The sequence below is a fragment of the Poecilia reticulata genome, chromosome 16 (genome assembly GCF_904066995.2).
Source record: "Poecilia reticulata chromosome 16, P_reticulata-male-v2, whole genome shotgun sequence".
NCBI classification, from domain to species: domain Eukaryota; kingdom Metazoa; phylum Chordata; class Actinopteri; order Cyprinodontiformes; family Poeciliidae; genus Poecilia; species Poecilia reticulata.
Genome location: NC_088845.1, coordinates 16,734,279 through 16,753,386, shown reverse-complemented (window position 1 = coordinate 16,753,386; position 19,108 = coordinate 16,734,279). Strand labels below are relative to the sequence as shown.

Sequence of the window (19,108 nt, the reverse complement as noted above, 5' to 3'; positions counted from 1 at the left end):
CTTAAATGTATGAATAAATAAATAAATACATTTATTTATTTATTTATTTATTTATTTATTTATTTATTTATTTATTTAAGTAGTATAACGATGATCTCCTGAAAGATAAGTTGAACATGCTAAAATAGAAAGCAAAGTAAAAAGAGCAGCAGGGGACAGACATACTTTGTTGAGATTAGAGTTATTCTTATTTAAAGCCACTAGATGGCGCTGTAGGACTTTCTACAACATTTCAAAAATGCAGTTTAAGACAATCACAAATAAAAACGGGTCCCAGTATATAAAAAAATACTCCATATTAAAATAAAAACATATTTGGTGTATATTACACATAAACAATGAACTAAATATCAGTATTAAACCAAGACTATTAGCTTTGTGAACCTTTTAATAGTTCGTGTATTATTATTATTATTATTATTATTATTATTATTATTATTATTATTATTATTATTATTATTATTATTATTATTATTATTATTAGTTTTAAATAAGGAGCAGTAAACATTTGGTACATTTCAGATGCTATTATTTTGAAAGGGCCAACAGGAGGCGCTCTCTGCGCGTCTTTTCAGTGTTGTCCTCCTGCTCTCTTCTCCACTGGAGCATCTTCGGCTCTGTGGTGACGAACATCGCTGGTCCTGCCCTCGATCTGAGGCAGCAGAGTGGGTCACCGCACCGCCGCAAACGCCAGCCGGGGCCGGAGGATGGCGTCGCTCAGCCGCAGGCGGGCAGCGGGCAGGAGCGCCGTGGTGGAGAGGAAGAACCTGCTCACAGTCTGCAGGTAGAGGATTCTGTCCTACTGATTTATTTTCACGATAATGAGGATTAACTGCGTCTGCTGCTGGATTGTTGGCAGAGCGTTGTTGTTGTTGTTTTTTTTTTTTAGATCCAGTGGTTTATTTTTAATTATAGCAAGACTAAACAAAGCTCATGATTCGCCTTCTGCTAAATGAGGTCTGATTGGATAAAGTGGGTATGTGGTGGTTTGCCTGTGCTGCACAGTAGCTTAATGTCATCCAGTTTATCGCAGTCACACACCAACAGCCTCCTGAGTTCTTCATTAAACATTCATACACTCATATTTCTGTTTTGATACCTTCACATTCACTTCAGTGCACGGCTAAAGCTACAGTCTTACAGACCCAACGCAAAGATTTTGCTCTTTATATTTAAGTAGGTGAGCAATTCAGTTAGTGCAAAAGATTATTTGAAAGCCAAATGCAACTTAAATAAAGAAATCTGCATAATAGTGTAAATGTTTAGTTGTATATGCTTGCTCACTTTTAAAAAGCAGCAAGACTATAAGAAAGGCTGATGCTGAGGTGAGCAAACACTTGTCATCTGCTTGTATTGCCTGCCTTATTTTTTGTCATTTACTGTTCAGACTATTGATTTACGGCCCTTTGAGTCCTGCTGGCAGATGTCAGATACTGGCTGGCAGTCCCCAGTGAATGTTTTTTGACAGTAAACACATCATAAAAGGAGGAGGAACGTGTGGGGGTGTACATCTTTTTCTGTCTTGGCAGTAGCTGTTCAGAAAACAAACCTGGTAATAGAGCAGTCCGCTCCATGCTTGTAGAAAACGAAAAGCAACCTTTCTTCAAGAATTAAGCATTAATACAATTAAAACTGGCTGCTACTCACTGATGAGGATGGTGTTTTGCCAAACTGTCCCTGCCTCCACATTAGTCATCGTTAATGCTGACTGGCCTGACTGGGGGAGTAAAAAGAGCAGAGAAAATACAAAGTATTTTATAATGAACAAAACCTACTGGGAAAATAATTAGTAGGAATAAAATATTTACTTTTGATGTGCTGATATCCAGCTGATAACTTGAATTTAACACAATTGACCTCATTCATTTATATTTATTTTGAATATTTTAAAGATGTTACTGTTGTTAAAGTTTTCTAACATTATAATCTTTTTTTATCTAGTAAAAACCATTCGTATTACCACTCATTGTTTATGCATCAGCTGACCAGTTTCTCCATGTTTAGAGCAAAAAGCAGAGGTAACTGTGGCTTGTTGCTCCTTTTTTATTCCATAGTTTATCCATAAAAAATGTTAACTATTTTTTTTATCTGTTCTGTTTATTTCATTTTTATAGGTTCCCATTTTCACCTTAAAATTAATAAAAAATAAGATCTCAGATTTTAGTGAGTTGGAGTTTTACTGCTGCATAATGTAATGTTTAAGATTTCAAATCTGAATATTTTTTTTTCAAATTGCCTGACATTGCTCAACTGCAACATCAGCAAATTAATAGATACGTATTGTGTTTCTGTCATTTATAAAGTTAAATGTTTGCAGTGATGTTTAAGGATGCATAAAGGAGCAACTTTGTGGCTGCAAGAGAGAAGACAAAGCATTACTGTAGACATGCAGCAGCAGCTTTAATTAGAAAAAAGACATGGACTTTCCAAACTGGCTTTCTCTGGATTCTGTTTAATGATTTATACAAAAGCGTAATGTGCAGCAGTTTAATTCAGATTGCCTTTCTGTGCTTTTCGTTTTGTTGCAGCAGCAAATAAAGGCTTCAAAGGTTAAAGATTGATTGAGTTATCACCAGGCAGCTGTGATTGAAGACAGGAGCTGCAGTGTTTACATTCTGGAGTCCCCCCCGCCCAAAAAACAACTCTTATCCAAATAGTTTTCGTTTCCTGTGCAACACAGGCAACTGCATAGGCAAATTGGATAAGCATGACAGCTAGATATAAAATAATAAATATATAATTTTTTGCCTTGGTAAAGGTGGAAATGTTTGGTTTATTTTGTCGAGGTTCATAAATTGTTGTGCCGAGGTCAGCTTTTGAGCAAGTTGGTAGATATTTGTGGTCCTATTTACAATTAAATTAAAGTAAAAGCAAAAATTGTGCTTATTAAAAGTCTGAATCTTTGTGTTGTGCCTGACATTTTTCATTGGAGGATTTTAATTTGACAGAAAAAAATCTCACCTTTAATGTTTTTAAAGATACTTTCATCTGCATCAGCCGCATGTGCAACTGGACCAGATTTATGCTATTCTTGAATTACATTCGGGGGACCAGGCAGAAATATTTTGAGGGCCACAAATGGTCCCAGAGCCACATTTTGGACACCCCGGCACTACACATACAGAAACTAAACAGACGATACTTTAAGTTGGTTCAAGTGAAAACACAATCAGCACAGATTTTATGCAAGAGAAATGCATTAATTTGAATGTTGTACGGTTTGAATCCGAGTCTGTCAGAACAGCGTAAAAAACAAATAAATATTAGAAACAATATTATGAAGAATTACAATGATAACTTCCTATAATTGCTTTATCGTGTTTCTTTGAGTAAACCTTTGTATCTCATTTAAGCACATTTTCAGCTTTTCATCTGGGATCTGTGTGACATGGTGATGGCTAGGATGACAAAAACCATCATTTCAATAGACGTGCTGCATTGCAGGTCATAACTTTGCAGTTTTCTGATGTCAGGCTGCAGAGTCCCCTTCACAGTAGTGTGCAATGATAAAACCTGAGAAGTGCTGTGTGCACCCTTACTGATTCAACGCTAGACTCAACGCTGTGGAGTTTGCTGAACCTTACAGATTTGTTGTTCTAATTAAATCTGCAAAGTTTTCATTTAATGCACAGGATATAAAAATAACCCTCCTTCGTCGGAAACAGGCAGATTGATAATTATGTATTTTGAGCAAATGAATAATTTTATGCTTTTACAAACTTAAGGTAAATGCATGTGTAAAAAGATATTTTAAGGTTTCTGAAAGACAAATGCAGGTGAGATTTATCTGGTGTTGCACAGGAAGCTCACTGTCCATCGTCATCCTGCTGCCAAGCAACGAAGCGGAGCAGCAAGAGGCAGAGCGAGATTTGAAGTTAGATTATTTAGTTAGTGTCAAAGGCTACACGCAGTTTGACAGGATTCACAGAGCGCACATGTGCACCCTGAAACGCATCGCAGCCCCGTGTGCCGACTTTCCTTCCTGCATAATTAGTTGAAATCAGATTAGATGGAGTTGCTTTGTGTGCTGCACGCTGTGGCCGGTTTCATCACAGAAGATTAATTAAAGCCTTGTCGCTGCTGCTGTGGACAGGTCTGGATATTATCTGCTTATAATCGATAATGGAAAGGTTAGACGTGGAATGAAAATTTGTGGTTTTGAAACCACAGTAACATAATCTGGTGCGCATCTTGTTTCTGTTCAGGTTTTCAGTGAAGACTCTTCTGGATCGCTCCTGTTTCGAAACCATTGATGACTCTTCCCCAGAGTTTGTTAACTTCGTGTCCATCCTGGAGCACATCCTCAGTCATCGGCTAAAAGGCATGTAAAGGTTATAAACACAGTTAAAGACACCAATATGTCGCTTTCCAGAAACATTTAAATTGTTGCCTTATTACAGCCTCAAATATTTTTACGGTAAACCAGCAGCAGAAAGTAAATTCCCTCTGCAGTCTGCAACAGTATGAGACGCAGCAAATATGTGGGAAAAGGTCCTTTGTTCAGATGAGTCCAGAATTGAATGTTTTTGCCTGCATTCAAAATAGGATATGTGGCATTTTCCATTTTAGGATTTTAAAAGCTGAAAATGGAAGCATCATGCTGTGGGGATAACTTTCCTCAGCAGAGGTTAGAAAGCTGGTCTGTCAGTCCACAGCTACAGCAAAGTGCTTAGATTTGATCAGATTCCTGTGCTGGAGTGGACTAAACCTAAACTGAAAACCTGTGACAATTCTTGAACTTTATTTTCAGATTCTTGAGCTTGAGCTGCTTTGGAAAGGAAAACAGGAAAACATTCCAGTCTCCTGATGCACAAAGCTGCTACAGATTTGCAGCTTTGGCTGCAGCAACAGGTTCTGCAGTTTTGACTCAGAAGTGAATTTAGATACATGTAACACTTATCAGAATATTGAAAATCACAAATCCTCCTTTTTTTGTGCATTACTTTGTGTTGGTCGATCAGAGGACTAATTATGTTGGCAATTTTAGAGAAGTTTCAGTAGACATTAACACTTTTGCAAGGCTATGTGACTCGTCAAGATGATTTGACTTCCGAAATGTGAAATCTAAAATCAGTGTCAGGTTCAAATGTCGATCTATAACATAAATACCATTAAGATGTTAGTTTTTATTTTTCTATTTTACAATCCTTTCCAACTACTGCAAACTCTAAAAAATATATATAATTAATGCCGATTAGATGCAGTCATTAACTCTTCTTTGTCATAATGTTATTTGTGTTTATCCACCTGTAGGTCATATAAATACTTTTTGATTAAATTCATGAAACTTTTTCAAAACTTGTGTAATAATGTGATTAATCTTCTCTAATTCTGGTCGTCACTGTGCATTAAGTTCATTGATATATGGGAGAGAGCGCACATACAAATAGGAAGTTCAATCAAAAACAACAATTCAGTTGAAAATGATTGATACTGAATTAAATTTAGTTATTTATAAATCAAATCTTTACAGTCCACTTTATATCCAGTTATGTAAAATCAAACTGAATTAAAATTTAATCAGTCCAATTCATTCCTATATTATATATGATCCAGCATTTACCTAAAGACAATACAATTAACTGCTGCAGTTTGCAGTTTGTAACTATAAAAAATAGTTTAATCTTATTTTTTTTTATCATTCAAGCCAAACCAAACTATAGAAAATGTTTTTCAAATAAAAAACAACATCATCCCTGTATTCCCGTGTTTCCTGCTCAGGTCAGACGACGTGGTTTGGCTACGAGAGTCCTCGGAGTTTCTGGGATTACGTAAAAGCGGCCTGCAGTAAAGTGCCTCATAACTGCATCCGAAGCATCGAGAGCATGGAAAATGTGCGATCATCAAGAGCGAAGGTGCAGCCCCCGCCACGCCGGCATCAAATAAAATGTTCCTACACTGCAGAGAGAGCTAGGGAAGAGCTGCAAGAGCATAAAACATGCATACTCAACACGTACAGTGTCAGAAATGCATTTCATCTACTACAAAAATAAAAAAGGCAGAATTTAGACTTTGTGCATATAGAGAACATTGCTGTTACTCAAAAGTGTAGCATGTGTGATTTTAGAAAAATAAGAGTTTGCCAAAATTCCTATGCAATCAGTTATTAATTTAACCTTAATGCCAATCAAATTTTTATTTAACTACATAAAGCTTCCCAGTAAACATCACTGACATTTTTTAAATTCTATTTTAACACATTTAATGCAAACATTTACTTCCTTTGACCCATAAATGCACGTTTGGTTGTTTTTTTAGGGATACATTTCTTGTCTGCATCTCTGCAGGGAAGGGCGTGGATCAGGGTTGTTCTGATGGAGAAACGACTGTCAGAGTATGTCTCCTTTGCGCTGAAGGACTTCAAAACAACCAGGTCTTCAAATTCCAAAAAAAAAAAACCCTCTTAAATCTCTAATAATCTGTGAGCTGAATTAATGCTGATGATCTGTGTGTTTGTGTTAGGAGGTTTTTTGAGGAAGGTGCGATCATACTGGGAGAAGAGGCAGGGCTGTTGGCTGACACGCTCATTGGACTCAACACCATTGATTTCAGGTTCTTATCATAATCTACTGTCGCAGATGAAGTGGTGAGACTTTCTCCCCTTCTGTTGTACTGATGCCATCGTCTGGGCAGGAAGAAATGGGGCCATTTTAATTACTGCAATGCAAAAATACAAAACCTTACCAAGTAATTTTGGTCTAGCTTCTAGTGCAAATATCTTAGTACATTTGAAATGAGACAAAACTAACATACAAGTAACTTTTATCAAGATATAAGAGCTTGTCTTAAGCCAATAATTGCTTATTATTGATTAAAAGAGGTTCTAGTTCCACTGGCATATTATTTCACTTATAACAACACATTTTTCCCATGTTATAAGTTTGGTCTTATTTCAGATGTACAAAGATACTTGCAACTAGAAACTAGACAAAAAAAAGTTGGAAAGATTTTGTATTTTTGCAGCGAGCTTACTCAAAAAAATTGGACAAATCTTCAAACTTATACTTACACAACATCACAGTACATAACATGTGCAACCTCTCACTGGGTTATTCAAGTTTTTATTTTTTTCAAATGTGGCTTCATTCAACAGATTTATTGCTGAGACGCATTATTAGATCAAAGAAATATTAAACCAAAGACTAATTTCAATACTTTTTCTGCAAAGTATAGATGTAGTAATGTTAAAACTTTTACTAAAAAAACTAAGAAAATAAAAGAAATGACAAGAATGCTCTTAATTTAAGCAATTAACCTATCTCTCTACAGTATTAAAATTTGACTGGAAGGAGCAGCACAGGTGATAGACGTATGGGCATCTTTTAAGACCCCAGAGGTTTTAGTACTTTGTAAAAATGCTGATTAAAAATACAGAATAATCTGTGCTTTGATTTTCAATCTTATTTTCTCTTTTTTAGTTTCTGTCTTAAAGGGGAGGGTCTGGACGACAGCTGCCCTGCAGTCATCGACTACACGCCTTACCTGAAGTTTACACAGAGGTAAATCCAAAGAAATGATTCACATCAAACCGGTGTGACACTCTTAGGACCGCAAATAAATGTCAAAGAAAAAAATTACCAAAAAAAAAAAAATATTTTTGCAGAAGTAAACCTTAAATATAGTAGGCAGATGTGCTTAACATACAATACCCTTATTGGTGCCTTTGCTTGCAATACTTTGGTTTCACAAAGTCAAGATTTACTATTTACTTTATACTTAAAAAGTAAAATATAAATATAACTTAAAAACGATAAATCAATAACGATTTATGTCACAATAGACGCCAATATTCGATTTATATTATATTCACTGAACGCTGATCCAGAACCGCACAGCATTCTGGGTGATGTAGGCAGAGGAAAGGCTTTAGCTGCTCAGCCTCACACACAGCAAGTTTGGTGGAATCAACTAATGCTCTGTGGTTACCTAGTAACTCATTTACTCTTTGATTACCTAACAACAACCTGTTGAGTAACTTGCACAGCAGCAGTTTCAGGTTTTGCCGACGTGCCTCATCACTGCTTAAAAATTAAAACTTAAAATTGGCGGGAAGTGAAAACTGTGGCTAAAACAGGAAACGTCATGCCACCAGTTTGGCAGTATTTCAGATATTTAAAACAAAAAATAATCAATAATTGTTGATCTAGACTCATATGAATCACTAATATGAGTTTTTCAGCCATATTGAGGTGGCAATAACTATTAAATAGATTTTTTTTCCTCAGAGAAAAAAGGTACTGAAATTAAAGGCATATTTTAAGTATTAAAAAAAATCTTCATAAAGATTTTTGCACATAATGAGCACAGAATGCTAATAATTGTGGACGGATTTGCTGTAAAGCATAAACACAACAAACTGTGGTGTGCTTAAATTGTGGTTAAATACTAATAATAAAAAAAAAATTGCAGACGAATTTTAAGAAATAAACTAAATTATATCTCATCCAGTCTCCTACTCACATAAATTCATTTAAATACCCAAGAACTTTTGCCTGCTGTCAGGGAGTGAGATTAAATGCAACAAAAGGTCAGACGTGTGTCAGTTTGGCCAACATGGCTGCATACTGATATGAGGTCTGGCTCCCTGTGCAGCGCAGACAGCATCAGCAGCGATGAAGAGGAGATGAGGACTCTGGGAAGCAGCGGCAGCGAGAGCAGCACCCCTGACAAGACGGCCACCGCCGCATCAATCTTCACCGAGCAGAGCAACTTGGTCAGCAAGTGCAAACGCTTTGAGCAGAAGTATCGCATGGCTCTGGAGCAGAAGGTGTGTTGTTTTGTGTTGTTTTGTGTTGCTTTGTGTCGGGTGACGTTATATGAGATATCGTGACATTTTCACGATAAGTAGCCGCCTGGCTTTTGAAATGCCAAGAAAGAAACAACAGGATTACCGCTCTTGCTAAGTCTAAAAATGTGCTTTTTTTTTTTTTTTTTTTTTGTCCTGCCACGTTTTGTTTGTATTTCATGAAAACAAACGTGTCAAATATGCATTAGCACAGCAGTGCCTTCATGAGAATAAACAAACAAGTCTGTCTTGTGTGTGCCTGTGTGTGTTTGCTCGCCTCAGGGTTACCTGGAAGAGCTGGTCCGTTTGCGGGAAGCTCAGCTGTCGGAGGCCGTTTCTCACAACAAAGCCCTTCAGCAGAGCCTGGCAGACACACACCTCTCACACACACTGGAGAAACAGCAGCTTGAGTATATCATAGTGGAACTGCAGAACCAACTGTGAGTCTTCTTTAGAGGGGGTTTGCGTCTGCCGGTGTGTGTGTGTGTGTGTGTGTGTGTGTGTACGCGTGGCTGAGAGCTTTGAGGCAAATCTTACTGCAAACTTGACATTTAGAGCATCAAGAACCCTAGGGCCTGCAGGGCTTTATGTCTCAGGATGCACTTTTGACATGGTGAGAAATTGTGGTTATGAGCAAAACTAAACTACAGCATCTCGCAACAGTCTTCCTAACCTCTAGATGATTTCTATATTTTATAAAGCGTATAATTTATATATGAAAAACTGACGCAGTTTAGTAAATTGAATATCCTTTGATTCTAATCTATTACGCTAATAGAATTGAAATATCTTTTGTTATCCCACAATGGGGAGAATAACTGTGACAGGCAATAACAGCAAATAGACTCACACAAATATAGGACATAAAATATATTTCAAAACAGAATACCGTTGTTGTTTTTGTTTGTTTGTTTGAAATGCAAAACAATTGTTCCCCAATAAAGATACCGAACTGAAATTTCAACATAAATACCATTTAGTAAAAAAATAGTCCAGTCCAGATTAATGTGCAACTCAGTTGGTTAATAAAAAACATTACAAAATATGCACATCTATTTGAGCAATAAAATATAGACTATTTACAATCAGTGACAATAAAAGTTGTATAAAGTAAAGTCGTACAGATACCATCATGGGTTTAAACACTTACTGAGTTTCTTGGGAGCAGAGATGGTGATAGCAGCTCCAGCTGTACTTTATTTTCCTGCTGGAAGGTGAACCTTTAGACCGGTTTCATGTCTTTTGCAACTTCTAACACTGTGCTACGTGAACTAGAAATGATGGAGCAGAGCGACCTCTAGAAGAAGCAGGACTTTAGCCGTTTGACGCTCCTGCTCTACTACACTTCACAGTTTACTTTGGTAATTAAATAATAATAGTGCTGGCTTTGTCATTTTCTGGATTTCAGGACTGTGCTGAAAAACAATGACTTGCGTTCCAGACAGGAATTAACAGCCCATCTGACCAATCAGTGGCCGTCTCCAGATGCCTTGGATGCCAATGCCGTTGCCTTGGATACGCTGCTGTACAGGAAAAGCACCGGGCAGTGGGAGGAGTGCGTAATTTGTTTTTGATTGTCCAGTTTCTCCAATTCATTTAACTCAACATGCTCTGATTGTCACTGATTTCCATATCGCATTTCACTTCTTTAAATGTTTACAGTGGTTTTGTTTCATCTGTATGATTCAAAAACCATAAAACATACAAATTATTACCTTTTAGTTACAGCTGTCCAACAACTCAAAAGAGAACCACATCAAAGTCCAGGCTTAAGGTGGCAGATACATTAAAGTTCCTGCAAAGTCTAAGTCTTGCTTTAAGTTTGATGCTGCTTGTAACTTTTATCAGTTACTGAATTTGAAGAAAATGTCCTGTAGTAATTGTGGAAGTAAGTAAATACAAGTAATTTCTGTAATCCTATCCGAGCTAAAACAGGAAAGGTTGAGTCTCATTTAATGCTACACTTCATTTTTGCGCAGGAAGAGTTTCCAGAGTCTGGAGCAGCTGTCTGCAGGCATGAGCCTCACATCAAACACACAAGGCAGGTCTCCTCTCATTAACAGAAATACCTGCTTTCTCCGTCTCATGCGTACTGAATGTGCACTTTGTTGTTCAGGTAAAGAGGAAACTCCGTCTCTCAGAGGCCTCTGTGGCTCCCTGACCTCGGTAGCCAGCTATAAATCTCTGGCCAGCCTGAGGTCCAGTGAGTGTTTGGCCAGTCCAGCGACAGAGATCAGCAGCCCAGGTGTCACTCCGTCATAGAAGACGGGACGTCCAAACAGCTCATCAGTTCAAGAATTCAAAGGAGTCAGGAACTGATGCTCATTTTTCTGTTCTTTAACTCTGAATGAGGAGCTGGTGTAGCTCAGCAACACCAAAAGACTGAAAACTGTCACAACTGATGTAAGTTTATCAACATGAGTTCAGATTAGTTTGCTTCTCGTCTGTGTGGCGTAATTTCTCTCCTACTTTGGAACTGTCGATTTTAGAGCTGCTGTACGAATTCTCACTGCATATTTCACTGTTGCAGATGATTTTGAAAGATTGTGCTAAAAATACTGACTGTAGATCAGATCAGTTGTTACTTTCCTGCAGACTGAATGAAGCAATGCCATTTTGTGTTCTAATACAGAAGGATACTGGAGGTTAAACCACTGGTGTATTGAAGATGTAAATGTTAGTCTTTTGTTTTGCCACCAGTGTCAGTGTTGTGCATTTTGCATCGTCACAGTATTTTGTTCTCAGGTAATCATCCTGCACTTCTGGGTTTTCTTTAAATACTAAGACGCAGTATTTAAATTTAATAGTCATCTACTGGCAAGTTGATATAATTTGTTTTTAGATGTTTACATTGACTTACATAAAAAACCAAGCATTTCCTGCTTTAGGACATCAGTATAAAGTAATTTGGATACACGGTCATTAGCTGTTTACCTCGGCACTTGAATACGGTTTTTTGCCTTCGGCTTATTCCAGCAGACATTTGCACAGACATTAACTGGCACTTATTTGCATTTTTTTATATATTTTATTTTAAATAAACACAACTTGCTTTCAGACACTTGTGCTGATGTCCACAGAAACAGGTGGAGTGGGAAGACGTGGAAATGCAGAGGAAATAAAATCAGAACATTGGAGAAATCACATTTTCATAAAGTTCTTGTGGCTCCCGGTCGTCCCTCTACTTTGACACGGTTTGGTCAACATGGCTCTTAGGTGAGAAGCAGCAGGATAAAGCTATCTTCAGGCACAGTGCACATGATTCCAGAGAAACTCACATATCCGAGGATTCAGTACAAACCAAACTCTGGCTGCCATCTGCTGGCTGTGGCATACGTCCAACATGTAATCTCAACTTTGCTTTTACATGAAAAAAATAACTTCATAGCCTAAATCACAAAATAAATTATAAATACTTTAATGTATTTAATATACATTTATCTAAATATGGAAAGGCTTAAATAATTAGTTTCACTCCTATTTCTGCTGCTGTGTTTAGGATTAGAGCAAAATTATGTTTTTCTTATGTATAATCCAGCTGTAGCCATGGCGACGTGCTTCATGGGTGGGGGACAATCACGTGTTTGTGGAGTGGAGTTGCCGAAGTATCCTCTCCTGGTTGTTTTTGCGGAAAAAGGCCTTTCCAAACTCATATGAGCTGATCATGATGGCGCAGGCTGGAGCCACTTTGATCAGCCTGGGGAAGAAACCTGACGGAGATAAAACACTCATTAAGAGCTCACACACGCACACACAGCTTTATATTATGCTGCTCGTTTAGACAGACTGATGACAGATACACATTAGATAAGTACACACCTGCAAACAGCCCACGAAAGCCATCTTGTGCAACAATCTTCTTCATGATGCTGAACGTGGAGGAGGAAACTGGACCTGACACTGAGGGAACAGGAAGCAACCAGCTTCAGTGCCAGTGAGAGGTTTATATTCATTGTGTTAAAGAGGCAGCACTGTGTGCCATTTCAAAGCACAATCCAGTAACTACGTTACGTTCAGTTATAAAATACTATATATATATATATCAAATTGACTTTGCAACTGAACACCTTGAAATTGAGCTTCCGTCTCTTTAAGAAGCTCCTGCTTTTTCTGACACTGTGCCTTCAGTACGTCATCACAACGTTTCTCCATTAACTATGTTTTAAACAATGTTACTCTGAGAAGTAGCTCCTATAATGAACTGAGTAAATGCATAGTTACACCAGCTGTTTGCTAATTGCTGCTGCTAGTCTGGAGGAACGGAGTGGGGGAGTGGCGAGGGAGGGTTGCTCTGTGAGGCGGACGCAGGAAAACTGCAGCTCTGAAGAGGAGCTCCGTGAGAGCAAGTGGTCAGGCAAACATGCAGTAAAGAATCAAAACAACACTCCAGGCAAGTTTTTGATCCAAAGCTCAAAATAGTTGATCTTACATGTTACTGCTCCCTTAATTTCAGATTTTAAAGAGTTCTTCTTGAACTTGAATTCAATGTAGTATGTCATTATAGACAATCTACTATGTTTTTCCTTTTCTGAACAAAAACAATTCCTCCTTCCTTAAGCTGATTTGGTTTAACAAAGCGATTGACTTGAATTTGCCACAATTTTGTCTTTTTGTTGTAGGTATCGTTGAATCTCTTGTGCCTTTAGAGCAACAAAATGACTCAGACAGTAAACGGCCCAACACTGGAGGATCAGTTTATCAGTTTGCATTGACTACAAGACAGCGAGCATGACAGGATTGTTTAAAGAAGATGAATGCATCACTCAATGAGAAAGTCACACACTGATGCTCAGTTTAATCCCAACCTAATCGGGCTTTGACTTTTGACCCCAATAACTGTCCCATGTTAACGACCGGCCCTCTAAGTGTAGGAGAATGCCAATCATCTGCCTCATGTGACACTTTAAAATGTGTACAAACTGGTTGGAGCACATGAAACTCCCCCACATCTTTAATCCCTGACCACACTAAAAGCATTAACAATGTTTACAGACTTCATGTAATTAATCAATAAATAGTGTCATCATTACAATTTTTAGCTTGCAGCTCCCCAAGCTCGACCTGCCGTCTTGTTTTGACCACGTCGAAGGGTAAGGTGACGATAGCCGCAATCTGAAAAACAAACATTAATTAGTAGGCCAATAAATCAAATCAATCAATCAATCGCATGATAACTTAAACTGAGCTCAATAATTTCCATTTGTATGGTTTAGCTCTTTTCTTTCCTCTCTTTATATCAAAAACTGGATGACAAAAGTCAAAGATTTCATAATAAATTTTATTTTTGTATCTATTGTGTTTTTTTCTTATATTTTGGGTATTTAAATTGTTTTCCAGTCGCAGTGTTCAATGTTCATTAGAATTTAACGCTTTTTTTGGATCTTTGAGAAAGTGTTCTTGCATTGCATTATTATGTCATTAACATTATTTTACTTGAAAATGGTCTCAAAACAGACATTTTCCATACTGTTGTGTGTTTTTCCATGTGAGGAAGGGGTGGGTGAATATTTTTAATTTGTGGGTTTATTATATTAATCTGCACAGAACTTTGAGCTGATTTTAGTATGAAGGGTGGCTGATAAATAAACCTGATTATCGTCTGTCGCAATAACTTCTGGAACAATGTAGCAGCAACAATCTGTTATTGTGACAAACCTAAGAAAATCAACAAATAATTTAGTTAAAACCATAAGCCATCCAATTCTGCATCCAAGATGGTGGATCCTGAAGGAGGAGGGGAGGCACTTACAGACCCGGACCCGGCTCCAGATAGGAAGGTGATGGTGAGCGTGGGCTCTCTGACGTTATACCACTGGCACAGCCAGCTCTTGCCCCGCTCGTAGTTGTACCAGTACATGGCGGAGAAGGGGACGTCCCGGAGCAGGGTGGGCCCCAAACCCCTCCACAGAGACCACCAGCCCTCTGCCTGCACTGCAGAGCGGATGAGGCTGGTCAGCTCGCTGTAAGACTGTTTCTGGGACTGCAGCTTGGTGCGGATCAGCTCCAGGGGGCTGATCACGGTCGCTGAACCCACTGAAACAAAGAGCAGCCGAAACTGGAGTCGCAGGGAAAGAACCGGAGTGAGAATGGTGTCAGAAACTAAGCTTGCTCCAAGAAACATTTTGGTTAAAAAGAGATCAGGTTTATCATGATTGAATTACAAACAGTTTTTTTTAATTCTGCTTGTAATAACCACCTAGAGGCGTTATTAAACTGAGAGACAGAGGATCAGGGCAGAGAGACCTCTCACTTTCTCGTAATGAAATCAGTGTGGGATCAGATTCATTAAGCTGGTGTTTAAAGGGCAAAACTTTCCCCTCAGACACTATTCAGGAAATTAATTTTCAACAATTAATAAAATCGCTGATTAATTCAGCTGAAACTAGGACCTCCATCAGACTAAGATAAGAAAAATAATGCTCTTCCTTGAGCAGAGCAAAAAGAGCAGCAGAGTTTCACCTCTAGCGATGGCTCCTGCTAGCAGCGGAGCCTCCTGGGCTCGCTCCCCCATCCTCGCCCTCAGAGCTGCACACAGCTGGTCGTAACACGTGAAGTAGATCACTGTGGCTGGGACCGCCATCACACTGGAACCACAGGGAAACACGAGGGTTAAAATCCACACCCATCAAAATGATTCTACTGAATTCTTTATTAAAGAAAAGTATCTCACTTAATATGAACGTAATTTTGTAGTAGGTATGACCCATTTTTACAAATACTGGTTGATTTCCACCAAATATTAATGACATTTTTCATTAAATGTAAAATAAATAAACACTGATTGACCAGCAAAGCTCAACGACTGACATTAAGGGTTTAGACTATTTATACATGAATACTGCAAATAATAGAGTGTCGAGAAGAAATGAATGAAGAAAAAAACATCAGAAGGAATCGTAGATGGATGGAGAACCAAATAAATGTATGGAAAAACATGATGGATGGAAGGACAAACAGAAGAATGAATAAATGAATCAACATATCGGTGAAAGAGCAAATCAATACAGAACAGCTCTATAAACAGGTGGATGAATAAAATATATGATGAAGGGATGCAACTGTTATACAAGAAAGAAAGGAAACTAAAGTTTTCTAATTATTCCATATTCTGCTTACTTTTTCAATAGCTAAAAAAGACTTGTATTTTACACTTTTTCAGACTTTGCACAGAATCCCTGTGTATTGTGCAGTCAACATGTTACATGGCTATACAACACAGAGGAACCTTTAAACTCACAGTGTTGGAGGCAGGCCACTCCATAAGGCTGTGATTCCCTCACAGCACACTATCTTATAGAAGGCGTCCTGCAGAAAAGCAGAGTGGGAGGTTTAAACCCATTAGGGACATTTTTTTTTACCATTTACACACAAGAAACAGGACATTTACCAAAAACGTAGAGCTAACATGCAGCTCTAAACACTGACACTATTTATTGCAACCAGTGCGTGTGTGAAACCTTACAAAGGTGCCTCTGAATTGGCCGGCGGCTTTATACCAGCCCTTTCCATTTTCACACACACATATGTGGTCCATGAGTCCATTGCTGTAGACAAAATATTTGCCTGTAAAATTATATTAAACGTTTAGAATTTTAGCAAGAATGGTAGAAAATGCAATATTTCCAAATGTGAGAAAAATTGAAAATATTTTTCAGAAATTGTACCTTTGCCCAAGGGATTGTTCTGAGCTTGCAGTCTGGTTTTTACAACATCTAAAGGTGTGACTGAAAAGATAAAGAAGCAGATCAGGATTTACAGTTTTACCATAAACAGGTTTTACTAAAACTGATATATCTCTATGGTAAAGCTATAAAAAATTATAAAACAACATTTTTACATTAAAAATGATCTGTAAGCATAATATTTTGCAACCTGATTCCTTTAAAATGCCAGAATCTTTTATAGGATATTTTAGCTATTTATTAATGTCAATTTTGGTAGAAATTAACAGTAGCTTTTATTAATAAAACCTCAGATGGACAGTAAGACATTATGTTAAGGTATGATTCATAAATGCCAAGATAAAACACAGCAACAGTGTTCGTGGTCAACTAAGTCGTACCTTACAGCTTCCAGAGGATTTAAGAGGATGAGCAGCAGCCAGGTGCTGCTTATCCGATCACAGTAATTAACTAATCATTAGCAGGTGTGAGCTCCTCCATGAAAGCAGAAGTTTTAGAAGTTTGCTGGGAGGGATCATTAAGGTGGGTTTAGGGATTAAAGGTTATTAACTTCACTCTAATTTTAGGAGTTGGCAAGGCACAGACATTAGATCCAGTCCATTTTCATGTCAACAATGGCATATGACTCAGTGTGTTCTCGAAATAAAGAAAGTCGACAGAGGGATGACAAAAAGTGAGGCCCAGTAGAGTAGTTGATGGCTTTTATAAAAAGGGGACAAAAGAACTGATGTTGAACTTATAAAATGTATAATCCTTCTGGTGATCATCTAAAGGGATTTTTCTGAATCACCTTGATGATATCAGTATATAGTATCATTCATATCAACTAAGTTGATTCACCAGCATTTTCTATCCCAAGTCAAATCTGGTGTCCATAAAATAAAATAATTTTTAATTTTAACTTTAAAACTATTTTATTCTTTTAAAAGACTACAAGTAGAACAATATTTTGCATCATGGAAGAATTTTAGTGATGAAAATATCATTCAACATTAACACTTCTGGTCTGACTATTATCTGAGTATTACAAGATAATGACCCGTTTTACTCCAACCACACACACAAAAATCCAGAATATTTGTTTAAAGTTCAATAGCAATTTTTTAAGATATAAACTATCCCATTGTTATGATGAATAACCAGAAGGTTTAATACAATGTTTAACATAACAGAGGGCTCATAAATCAGCCCAGAATTTGATATTTTGCAACGCTGTTTATAATGGTGCAGATCAATAAATTTAAATAAGTACAAGTTAATTCAATTGAAAGGGTAAAACTTATGATATGGAGTAAATAAACTTAGATTATAAGCTTTTCTCTTAAAGCCACTGAAGATCCAAAATTCAGTTTCTCTATAATTGCGATATTACACATGACAAACGAAAACAGGATTTCGATACAGAAATGTTGGCTTACTGAGAAATATGGCTTGTCCCTAACAATTTATGAACTCAATAAGTGGGATTCCTTCTGCATGAATTGCTGAACCGATGGAGGTGATCAGCTTGTTTTATCATCACGAATCATTATGTAAATTAGTCTCCTAATATTTACTTTGTTAAACTAGCTGCAATGACTCATCAAAAAATAATCAATCACCTAAATTGAAAGATAGACGGTTGAAATAAATTATTTTTGCTTAATTTATTGAGACGCACCTCTAAATAACTGATCTATATAGATAATTATGCGTTACGAGACACGAACAGGTGTAAGTAGCTGACTCTAGTTTACAGACGAATTAGGATGACTATAGCGCTTGAGTTTAATGTTATGATTTCTCACCGAGCAGAGATGTAAGTAGGGCTCCGGAACAGGAAGAAATCATCTGCTGGGCTGGAGTAATGCCATTGACGGCAAGAGAAGCCTGAGTTTGACCATTCATTTCGTCTTTGGAGAAAAAAAAAAAGATAAACAATTTTACATAATACGTACTCCTGTAGATCAATTATCTAAAATGCCCGCCATGGCTTGCTGTAAAAAATGCAGTAATTCGCGACTTAGTTACGCGACTCATATTATGAAATAATTTTATCTCAGACGTTACTGTTACTGTAGCAAGACGTGGTTTGTGGCTAACCGTGCTTAGGCTATTAGCTCAATTAACCACTTACCTGTTAAAATACAAGAGCACCACTGACGTATTCTATGAAATCAATCATCGTGGTACCTTTCAGGATTTTTAATTCCCAAAAACAAGGGAGTAACTCCTGTCCTAAAGGCTGTAATAAAGCATAGCTGAAACACGTGTGTACTTTCAGGGGGTCATAAACCAACTAGCATGTCTGTTTACGCTGCAAACGTTACAAGATGACATAACGAAGCGGTCCAGTGCAGCACATTCTACAATTTTCTTATTTATTATTTGTCAAGTTTTTAAAAATAGCACAAATAAAAAATCGTATTCAATTCAAAAGTAAAACAAAATTTTGATTTTACAGTTATTAAAATTTCAGCGCTTTCATTTTTATGTTATGCATCTGTAAGGAAACGTCCATTTCAAGCATCAGGAGTGAGTTTACCTAAACTCCGGGTTGCCAAATATGAAGAGTTTGTGTTAGAGGACAACGCAAGAAATTACATTTTTAATGAGGAATACAGTCAATTGCTCCGGTAAACAACTTATCCAAGACTTATTC

General features: G+C 37.4%; 2 protein-coding genes across 3 annotated transcripts; one reads left to right on the top strand and one right to left on the bottom strand.

The window, feature by feature from the left end:
• The first annotated feature begins 554 nt into the window (after positions 1 to 554).
• rundc3b (RUN domain containing 3b) lies at positions 555 to 11,842 on the top strand. 2 transcript variants are annotated; one of them, XM_008431658.3, is made up of 11 exons: positions 558 to 784; positions 4,206 to 4,321; positions 5,722 to 5,855; positions 6,288 to 6,373; positions 6,463 to 6,552; positions 7,419 to 7,499; positions 8,593 to 8,767; positions 9,068 to 9,225; positions 10,194 to 10,340; positions 10,765 to 10,826; positions 10,902 to 11,842. In XM_008431658.3, the coding sequence occupies exons 1-11, from the start codon at positions 708 to 710 to the stop codon at positions 11,045 to 11,047; spliced, it is 1,272 nt and encodes a 423-aa protein (XP_008429880.1). In that variant the 5' UTR covers positions 558 to 707; the 3' UTR covers positions 11,048 to 11,842. The 2 variants fall into 2 exon arrangements, with proteins under 2 accessions (XP_008429879.1, XP_008429880.1); XM_008431657.3 differs by having other exon boundaries at positions 555 to 784; positions 10,765 to 11,842.
• Positions 11,791 to 18,786, bottom strand: slc25a40 (solute carrier family 25 member 40). The gene is made up of 10 exons (XM_008431656.3): positions 18,584 to 18,786; positions 18,255 to 18,359; positions 16,450 to 16,509; positions 16,248 to 16,348; positions 16,023 to 16,090; positions 15,245 to 15,369; positions 14,535 to 14,818; positions 13,816 to 13,897; positions 12,605 to 12,685; positions 11,791 to 12,495 (listed from the first exon to the last, which is right to left on the bottom strand). Exons 2-10 carry the CDS (start codon positions 18,352 to 18,354, stop codon positions 12,362 to 12,364), a joined length of 1,035 nt encoding a protein of 344 aa, XP_008429878.1. The 5' UTR covers positions 18,355 to 18,359; positions 18,584 to 18,786; the 3' UTR covers positions 11,791 to 12,361.
• Positions 18,787 to 19,108: the final 322 nt, after the last annotated feature.